Source organism: Trichosurus vulpecula, chromosome 3 (assembly GCF_011100635.1).
Source record: "Trichosurus vulpecula isolate mTriVul1 chromosome 3, mTriVul1.pri, whole genome shotgun sequence".
In the NCBI taxonomy this organism is placed as follows: Eukaryota; Metazoa; Chordata; class Mammalia; order Diprotodontia; family Phalangeridae; genus Trichosurus; species Trichosurus vulpecula.
In genome coordinates this window covers 346,291,537-346,302,126 of record NC_050575.1, presented here as the reverse complement: position 1 = coordinate 346,302,126, position 10,590 = coordinate 346,291,537, and the positions used below count along the sequence as shown (strand labels likewise).

The window sequence follows — 10,590 nt, the reverse complement described above, 5'->3', positions numbered from 1 at the left end:
CTGGGGAGGGGCACAAATAGGAGGAGCTAGGAGAGAGACCTCTCTCAGCATGTGACTCTTCCCTCCCAGCCCCCAAGGACAAACCAGGGGAGGAGGGAGGGCGCGCAAACTGAGGCCGCTGGGAACCTCATCATCTCTCCCGGGGTAGGATTCCGCCTCTCCTATCTCGCGTCTACCTCCCCCCCAGTGTCCCAGACCCTTTCCCCTCCTGCCTCCCCTTTTCCTCCCTTTCTCGCAGGGTCCGAGGGACTCTAAGCAGCCTTCCACCCCTCCGACCTCATAAACAACTCCTGGAAATGCAGTGGGAGGAGGCGGGGCAGGCCAGCTGGCCCGACCCAAGAGGGGAGGGAAGGAAGCGAAGGGGCGGGGACGGGGTCAGGGGCAGAGGCTGGCGCTGCGCCTCCCCCATTGGCGGAGGCTCAGTGGGCTGCCCCAGCTTATGTCCTGAGCCGGGCTAAAGAGGACTAGGCTGACAGCTCCTCCGCCCCCACGCCCACTCCTCCAAGTCACCCCCCCCACCCCCCCGCCACTGGACTCACCCTCCCTGACTCCCACCCACTCCACCCGGATCCCTCCCGGCGCGCAAGGCCGGCCGAAGTTTTAAAGTGGGGCCGCAGCCTGCTGCTCCTGACATTCGGGACGCGGCCAGCCCCAGAGCCCCGGCGCTCGCCGCGCTCCCGCGCCCCTGCTCTCCTGGGCGGGCTGTACAATCCTCGGCAGTGTCCTGAGACTGTATGGTCAGCTCAGAGGCCACAACCGCCAAGGCCGCGACAGCGCGGCTCCGAGGACTTGTTTCACACACACTTTGATCTGGATTAGTACCCCCTCCCCCACTGATTTTTAGATTTTTTGTTTTTTAGAAAACAATTTTTGAACTTTTTTTCTTGGTTCTCTCTGTACGCATTTGACAACCTCTCTCTCCCCCACTCCCACCCCTCCACCCTTCCCCCCTACAACCACTCCTCCTCCCGGTTCCTCCCCCGTCACCTCTCTCCACCCTCTGCTTTCCCCGCACCTACCCAACCACCTGCAAACTTCCACCTGATTTTGCGGAGCGCTTTGGACCAGAAAGCGCTCAGGACCTTTTGCAAGCGATCCAGTAAACCACAAAGGCAGCAGTCGTGAAAATGACAGCTGACAAGGAGAAGAAAAGGTAAGCTAGGCGCCGAGATCTGGCCACAGAGGGGGAGCGAAGAACTTGACTGTGGCGATGATGGAAGGGGAACGAGAGATCCTGGGGTTACCGACCTAAAGGCAGCCTCTGGCTGGGATGAAGAAGTTTGGAAAGGAAGCAGAAAAGTTCTGACGGAGTCAGGTTGGTGGGACCTTCAGGGAAGACCAGGTGTGACTTAGGAGCAGGCCAACTCGAGTTTCCCTGACTGTTCTGAATTTAAGGAAACGCGGTACTTCGCGTGGGTGGTTTTTCAAAGTCTTTCTGGCCAGTGCAGCTGCGGGCTAGATACAGACTTCTTAGTCCTTTCCTTACCTCTCCCTTACCCAAAGTGGAGGCGGCAGCAGCCTCTTTCCCTTCTCCTGTGCTCCCTACCCCTGCGCGGTGCCCTAAGCTGACTCGAGAGCGCCCTGGGCGCTTGAGGCGCGGGGGCAGAAAAGGGCTATGCATAGGGCGACGGAGCTAGGATCCTTAAGAGGGTTGGCGACTTAAATAAGAAGTGGGGGCCACCTTGTAATTCCCAAATGTTTTCGTCTTCTGAGGTCCTGGTCACCCAGAGAAGGAATGGAGGAACTGGATACAGTACCGGGGTGCCTCCAAAGAGGGCAGAGAAGGGCAGGCAAGTTCGGCCCGCCGCACTCTAGTCTCTTTTCAATAGGTGAAAGGCAACTCAGAACTGTCTCTTTCCTGCTTTTCTCTCTGGGTGCTCTGTCCCTGATGCGCTGACAAGAGACAAACTCGTGCTGGCCCAAGCAAGAGGGATTGGTGGGCACATTTTACCGATTCCCGGATTCCCGTGACTATCCACAGCCCAAGGGGCATGGATCAGGGAGTTCTTTATCTAGCAATCCTTCCTTCTCCCCCAGACCGGCAGGCATTTCCACACACGGACGCACAGTTCACAGAGTCCAAGCCACGGATAACCCCACTCACTACTTCGACGCTTCCCTTTCCCTTTGGCGCTGTGAGCGAGGAGATAGTGGGGAGGTGGCCATGGGGAGTGGGGGCGGTGTTCTTTTCCTGGACCAGACTCAGGCCAGGTGGATGTGAGGTTAATGTGATCGAGAGAGTTCCCTGCGTGAGGACGAGGTTGTGGGGAGGCATGGCTTGAGATCTCCACCCACACTGCCCAGGGGAGCGACCCAGCGGAACTTTGCCGCAGTTCGGGTATGGCCCGAACCTGTTGGCGGCGGGGAGGGTTGGGGCACGCTAGGAGGAAAAAAGAGTCTGGTTATTGACTTGCGTTGGGTGATTGGCTTCGGCTGCTAATCCCGGCCAGATGAGGGAGAGGGGGAGCGCTTGGAATTGCGTTTATGTAAACGGAAGAGATGCCCCTGCTAAATTTGGCCCTTTTCGCAGGGTCACCCAAGTTGCATGCTCCCAGTGTCCCAGGTTGAAGTGACATTTCCTATCTGTACTCTTGGATGATTGGGTAATCGACCGGCGTTCATCATCTCTGTTTGTATTTCCCCTTCCTTGCCCTCCAAAAATACTTGGGATTTGTGTTTGATGTCTTCCCTTTCTTTTAATGGCCGAAATTTACGAGACCGAAGTGCGGGGTTAGTCTGGTTAAACGTAGTTGAGCTGGTAGTGTGTGGATGGAGGCAGTGTTTCGAACCCTTTTCTCTCTTTTGGGTTGTCCTGAAGCTTCCAGTCAAGGAAGCGCACATCACGTTTGGAGCCGCTTAAAAGTATTTAATCCCCAGTGTGCTGAAGGCAGCTTGGGTAAGGAAGAAACTTCCGAGAAGCCCATCATGTTTGGTCTGAGCAGAGAATCGATCATAGTAGTAACGCCAGTAACAATAATGATTAAACAAACAGAACTTGTGTTCAAATGCAGTGCCCAGGCCCGGCTGGGGAGCCAGCCAGTGAGAACTTATTGTTAGTTTTACAGCCCAGATGCCTATCAGGGAATGGCGAAATCAGAAGGGGGTGTGGTTTGATCGTAATCTTGACAAATGTGTGAGAGATGTCATCTCCTCCTACGGTGCCCAGCGCTGGGTGATGTGCTAAGTCCTGCCATTATGCATATTAATTATTGCAAGAAACTTGGGAGCTAAAGATTTCAACACACCAGATGGGTTGCCCTCTTCTACAGGATGCGGGCAAGCAAATAAAGAGGTACAGAGTTTGGAGCCAGCCCTCAAGTTATGTAATTGGATCCAAAACTGTATTCCTGAGCTGCCTCTTTAAGAATCATTAGGGGTAGGCCCGCTATTTGAGATGCTAGCTGAGATTCCCTGAACTAGATTGGAAAACTGAACTCTCACAATTTAATTAAATTTCTGTGCTTCCATAGACGGGCAAGAAAGTGTGTGTGTGTGTGTGTGTGAGAGAGAGAGAGAGAGCGAGAGAGAGCGAGCACGCGCGCGATTGCGCTCCTATCTACTGCTGAACCTGATGCCTTGGTTAGGATTAGTTTTCTAATACCGTATTTAATATTCGGTTCTAGTCGGAGAGACTAAGTTGTAATTAAAAACTGAACGAATACATTGACAACTTGTTCTGTGCTGAGAGCGATTGTCTTATCTCTAGCCTTGCAGCAAGATTCATTGGCCTAATATTTATCTTAAAAGAGCGCTTTGCCAGCGAGCTTTGCATTGGTTCTAGCCACAGAGGGATCTGTTAGAAACTCCAGTTAACCACATGCAGTGTAAAATTCCAGATGAAGAAGCTTCTCCTCCGTAAATGTCAGCAATTATAGTGACAACAAAACCACTTGTGGTGCTTCTCCAAAATAATCTGAATGGTTAAAAGTCCTCATTTAAAACCGAAAATCGCCAAAATTGATGGCCCCCAAACATTAATGAAATGAGTGGTCCTGGTTAATGCATTTATTCCAAACCACAACTAGTCTTCATAGTTGGTGTCACAGGGTCTTAATGTAGTGGTCAAAGTTAAAAATGACTGCAATAGGTATGTTGCATTTTCTTCATTGAAACCCAGTATGTGGATTTAGAGGGAGATAATCTGGGCTCATGCTCTTCTGTGTAAGTTTAGGACAAATCTCCTGAGGGCTCTGGGCTTTGGTTTCCTCATCTGCAAAAGAAAGGCATTCAACTAGGTAGTTTCCTAGGGCCCCCTTCCAGCCCTAAAGAGATGATCTTTTTATCTTCTAATGGAAACTGAGACCCTGGTATTGTACTTTTGATCACCATTCTTTCAGGGGCGATTACTGTTGTCCAGAGAGACTTTGTGCTGTCACTAACTCAGTTTCTGCTTAGAAGGAGAGCTATAAAGTGACTGGTGACTCAGCTCCTCATTGGCTATGTGACTTTGGGCAACTTACACTCCTCTAAACCTCAATTTTCTCATCTGTACAAAGGGGATGTTGACACTTGGGTTGTGGTAAGGACCAAATAAAAGGTAAAATAAATGTAAATCTAAATATAAGGTAGTATTATGTCATCTCTCAGATTGATCCATAGAGGAAAATCTGGGTTGGCCATAAAGGAGACTCAAGTATTTTTTGGGTTCATAGGATTGATGAGTGCTCAGAGAGACAGATATAAACAAAAGCACCTTGTTTACAGGTTGGATCTTGTTTACATCTTGCCAGGACTCAGAGTCCTTCCACATGCTGCCGCCCTGGGCTTGAAGGGGACCTTAGTGATTTAGAGACCACTTTACCACTTCAAAGAAAATGCTGTAGTAGGTGGAGAGAACATAGACTTATTCCAGGTCATAAATTTATAGTGTTCAGAAGAGGTCTTGGAAACCCAAGGCCTAGACAGGTTGAGCTTTGTCCTAAAATCACAGAGCTGGTAAATGCTAGATGTGGGATTTGAACACAGGCCCTCTCTCACTAAATCCAAATATTGGGCCCACAGAGCCAAGGTGTCTTAGTGTCGTACAGAAAGATAACAGCAGTCAGGGAAAAAGTAGTAGTCCCTTAATAAATTTTTGTTGAATTGAAAAAATGCAGGGCTATTTTGCATATTGTAAGCAAAAAAAGTGTCCCCAGGGGTCCTTAAACTGGAGATTTGAACCCAAGCTTTTAATATTTTGATAACAGTGTTTCAATATAATTGGTTTCCTTTGTAGTTCTATGTATTTTATTTATTTAAAAACATTCTGAGAAGGGTTCCAGTTATTCACTAGGCTGTCAGAGGGGTCCATGCCACAAAAAAAGTAAAGAATCCCCCAATGGCCTCATTTAACAAAGAAAATTGAGAATTTAAGTGACAAAGTCACAAAACTAATAGCAGAGTCCAGATGAGAACCTTATGCTGTCCACTACACCATATTACCTCCCATCCAAGAGGAAGGTTGGCGAGGCTGACATCTGCATCCAGTTACATTTATTCTACAATGCATTCGTTTCTATTCAGTTTAAAATGTTATTTTTGGAGTATACTAGGTTTTAGGTCACACTTAAAAATCATTACAACTTTGGCTTGAAATTAACTATCTGTGAATGGAAACTGAGGTTCTGCAGTGGCTGGGCAAGCCAAAACCCCAAATACCTAATGTGAAGGTAAGATGGCTTCCCTGGCAATTATCCTTATGCATCTGGAAGTGTTGGATATGTCAAGTGACCTCCTGAAGCCATTGGAAGCCCAATGGGGAGTCTGCGGGGAGGGACAGATTTGAGGGCTGGGGATTTTCAAAGGCTATTAAAAACCTCTGGCTGTTCTGGGAGAGAGAGACTTCTTATCTTTAGAAAAGAGAAAGCATGGACCTGCCTTTAGGGGAAGATGCCTGTTTGGGTTTTTTGAAACTTACAGGTACTTGTCATATGGATAGATAGACTTTGGAAACTATAAAGTTGTCACTGTAGTTTAACTTTCAAAATTATTACTACATGTATAGATGGGCCTTGTTTTAAATTAGAAAATACAGTATGTGAGATGACTAGAACTGACATTGTGACATAGTCAGCTCCCTATCACTAGAAGTATTAAATCAGCTGAATTGATAAGGGGTAGTGGCAAGGGATTTTCAAGGTTCTTATGGGGTCTGTGGGACCCATGGCTAGGGGCAGCTGGGGGCCACAGTGCACAGAGTGCCTAGCCTAAAGTTAGGAGGACTCATCTTCCTAAGTTCAAATCTGGCCTCCTGTGTGACCCTCGGCAAATCGCTTAACCCTGTTTGTCTCAGTCTTCTCATCCGTAAAATGAACTGGAGAAGGAAATGGCAAACTACTCCACTATCTTTGCTAAGAAAACCCCAAATGAGGTCCTGAAGGGTTGAAGATTTGTGGGATTATTTTTGTGCCTTACACAGATAACAAAGAAGACCAAGACAGTGAATGTTTGGGCCATGTTGGAGGAGAGTCTGGGTCAAGATGTCATTTTTTGTTCCCAGTGAAAATATGATCAGGGCTATTTCGCTTGGACATCTGTAATGATGGAAATTTTTGTGGTTTTCTTATAATTCATAAACTTTCTTTTAAAGTCTTATTCTATTTTTATATTTGGTGGCCACTCTTGTGGGTCCTGGCCTAGGAGGAAGTGGAAGGATCTACATGTCTGGTGTGGAGGGTACATGACTGTTTTTTAGCTTCAATGGACCTATGCCTACCAACCTATAGTTTATACCTACTGATTCTTCTGGGGCTGCTAGATGACACAGTGGATAGAGTGCTGGGCCTGGTCCCTGAGTTCAAATTTGGTCTCAGACACTTACTAGCTGTGTGACTCTGGGCAAGTCATTTAACCCTGTTTGCCTCAGTTTCCTCATCTGTAAAATGTGCTGGAGATGGAAATGGCAAACTACTCCAGTATCTTTGCCAAGAAAACCCCAAATGCGGTCATAGAAAGTCAGATATGATTGAAATGTTTGAACACAACTGGCTTTTCTAACCTTTCCCAGATTTGCTTCAAAGGATGAGAGACAGAAATGGAAAGCTGGATTTGAACATTGAAAGAGTATTAGCAGGGATCTGTTTCTTCTAACCATGAACAGTAATTTTTTTTTCTTTTTCATCATTAAATCATTTCTTCTTTTTTTTTTCTGGGCCTCCTAATGCACTGGGCAGCTGTCTGATCTCTAAATCTCCAAAGTGTGTTCCTTCACCTTCCTGACTCACTACAATACGCATACACTGGGAAGCTCTGGAGTTTCTGGAGGGAGCTCTTCTCCTTCAGAGACTTTCCCAAGCTTTGGCATATGGAAGCTCTCCAATTGTCCTGGAGGTTCAAAGCCCTCCCCTTCCTACCCCCAAGTTTTATCCAGAATTGGTGGCAAGGCCTCAATGCTACTCAGTCGTCAAACTCCATTGTGCAAAATAACCTGTTATAAGGGCTTCCTCTGTGGCTTCAGAAAAAAAAAAAAAACAGCCTCCAAATCAAGGCATAGAATGCTTCCTTTGGATGTTTTGATCTTTTGAAACCGCAAGCACTGGACAGGAAAAAAAATGGATGGCCGAATAAAGAATAGGAATGATCGTCTTCATAATAATACCTTGCATTTTTATAGTATCTTCTTGCTAAGGAGCTACAAACACACACACACACACACACACACACACACATATACACACACTACACTGTTTGGTCTTCCTCAGCTTTGTGAAGGTTCTCCCAAACGGCGCCTTAAGTTTTCATAAAAAAATGAAATGTATGATTACATTGACACATTATTGTTGTTAATAATGATGATGATAATGAAAAGCCACTTGGGTGATTTCTCCTAAACTCTTCTGTGAGTGTCTACTGCTGATGGATGATGTCAAAAAATGCCACTGGCAAGCATCTGCAATTTTCCAGTTGAAGCTGGGTATAATTTAGTGTCTAAGTCATAGGCTCCTTAGGATCATATATTGAGAACTGGAAAGTGCCTTCAAGGTCACCTAGCTCAAGCTCCTCATTTCACACTTGAGGAAATTGAGACTTAGAGAATTCATGTGACTTGTCCAAGGTTAAAGAGTCAGGATCTGAATTCCTGTCTTCAGGCTTCTTGATCTGAAAAGGTACAGAGCTGATCTGAACATAAAGTGCTGAAGAGCTCTCTATGTTGCCCTGAAATCGATAGATAGAGAGATCCAGACAAGGAATGAGCCCAGTGTGTTATCTTCTCCCTGTTGGCCTGATTTTGCCCTACTTTTCACAAGAAAAACTGGTTTCTGAACCTGCCTTAGGCTATTTCTGGGGGCCACCTGAACATCAGCAAAGCATTTATTATATGGCCTCATCACCGAAGACTTCATGCATTCATGAAAGGTATTTGGTTTTGGGTTTTTTTTCTTAATTTGGAAAGTCTATCTAATCATTTTGCATAAGAAAGAGTTGAGATACATTGACCTCCTTCTAACATAGGAGGGAATTTTTTTTTCTCAGTCTAGTTGTCAATCAAGAAAAAGACCTCCCCATTCCTTGTATTTGGCATGGGTCCATTTCTGCCCTCTCTGATTCTCTGCTTCCCGACTCTAGGAATTTATTCTTACCCATAACAGAAATAGTCCTTTAAAGAGGTCTTTTCCCATCTCCTGCCTGTGCCCAAGCCAAAAACAAACCAATGAGAACATAGGATTTGGAATTAGAGTTCCTGGTGTTCTCCCCACTCTTCCAATTTTTACAGATAAAGAAACTGAGACCCGGAGAAGTCAAGGAATTCCCCAAGGTTGCTAGTGAGCAGAAGAATCGGTGTTCAAACCTGTTTTCTGATTACAAAAATACTACACCACAAACATATCTGATAGGCACTGGGAATCCTAAAAATCTGTGATTTGATTTGATTCAGCTGTTTGCTGTAGACACTTGAATGGGGGTGATGTGTTCATTACGCTCCACTCGTGAGTGCATCAAATGAAGCAGCAAATTGCCAGCCGTCTCTTCTGTAGGAGCTCACCAACTGTTTTTTCTGACAAAGAGAAAAGTTGCTTTAGTAAATTTTTTGTGGTCTGATATTTTGTCAGAGATGGCCTGATCTTGACCCGCTCTCTGCCTGGGAATATGAAAAGTAAGCAGTTTTCTTTGATTAAGAGAAGGGGGAGATGGGAGGAGGGGAATTTAGGGTTTTCCCTGAAAGGACATAATTTGGAAAAAAGTTGTAAAAAATACATAATTCCTCTAATGATTTAAGCTTCTTACGATGGTAATGATATTCCTTTGAGACGGGTGTTTTCTGGCCAGAGATACAGTTGGCTTCCTTTCCTCTCTTTATTTTGAATTATAGATCAAATTTAACATAAGCACATATATTGTTTTTTTTTTCCAGAAAATAGTTTTTAGACCATCATCAAATAAGAATAAGTGGCATTTACAGAGCACTTTTAAGGTTTGTGAAGCATTTTTATAAATATTATCTCATCTGATCCTCTCAACAACACTGGGAGGTGGCTAGATGATGGTATGATCCCCATCTTACAGATGAGAAGACAGAGGCAGACAGAAGCTAAGTGACTTGCCTAAGATCTCACAGCTAGTTAGTGTCTGAGACAGCATCTAAACTTAGGGCTTCCTGACTCCAGGTCTAATGCCCTCTATCCACAGCACCACCTAACAGAGCGAACCATCTCATTTATAGGATTCTTGACCATTAAAACACCAAAACAAAACACCTGGATATTAATGTTTTCTATGTGGTCGCAATTTGGTGTTGTAGAAAGGGCGCTGAGTTTGGAGTAGGGAAGGACTTGGATTCAACTCGCATCCCTGAAGTTTACCCAGCTCTGTGACCAGCCTCAGTTTCTTTACCTGTAAAATGGCCATAGTATTCATAGTAGCCAACACAGATTTAATTAAGACAATGTATGTGAAACACTTTGCAAACTTGGCAATTATTTTTCATTGTTATTATTATCCTGACACATTACTTTTCATCCAAGGGAGTCAAAGGACTCTGAGTCGATGACCTCATTCATCCTGGCAATGTCTCTCTGTGAGAGGTGGGACGGTAGTCTACTATCATCCCAGTCAGAAGGATGGAAACACTGAGTCTCAGAGAGGGGAAAGTCTCACAAGAAAAAATGAAGCAGAGACTTGAACCTGTCTCTGTGGCCTGGCCAGGCCCCTGTCCACCAAGTTATGCCACAGGCTACTACTACAAGTTAGTGAACCAAGGACACAAAGGTGGTGACTCAAACTTCATTGCTAACAATCCTCATTACTAATGAGTAATTACAACAAATATTTACAGGGTTCCTTCCTACTTTTACAACTTCCTGCTGCCAAAGCACTTTGGAGCATTAAGACAGTGCTAGAAAATGAATGTTAATGCTTCAGAAAGGCTGGTTTGAACCTTCCAAGTACCGTACACATGTCAGCTAGTCATGTTATTCTGTGTGACCAGAGTGATTATGGGATCTCTGAGCCTTAAAAACCAGCCTTCCTGAAGCACTGATGTTAATTTTCTAGCAATCTTTCTTAATGGGCAGGGGCCTCTAAAGTCTTTTCTATCTCTACATCTGTGGTCCTAAGGTTTATGAAGCACTTTCTATACATTATCCCACTAAGTCCTCACAATAATCCCGTGAT

At 45.4% G+C, this 10,590-nt stretch overlaps 1 protein-coding gene across 1 annotated transcript in view; it reads left to right on the top strand.

Moving 5' to 3' along the window:
• The first annotated feature begins 448 nt into the window (after window positions 1-448).
• Window positions 449-10,590, top strand: part of EPAS1 (endothelial PAS domain protein 1) — a 115,640-nt gene continuing 105,498 nt past the window's right edge. Inside the window, exon 1 of the mRNA XM_036752204.1 lies at window positions 449-1,153. Coding sequence (XP_036608099.1) covers window positions 1,128-1,153 — 26 coding nt within the window. The 5' untranslated portion in view covers window positions 449-1,127. The remainder of the gene's footprint in view (window positions 1,154-10,590) is intronic.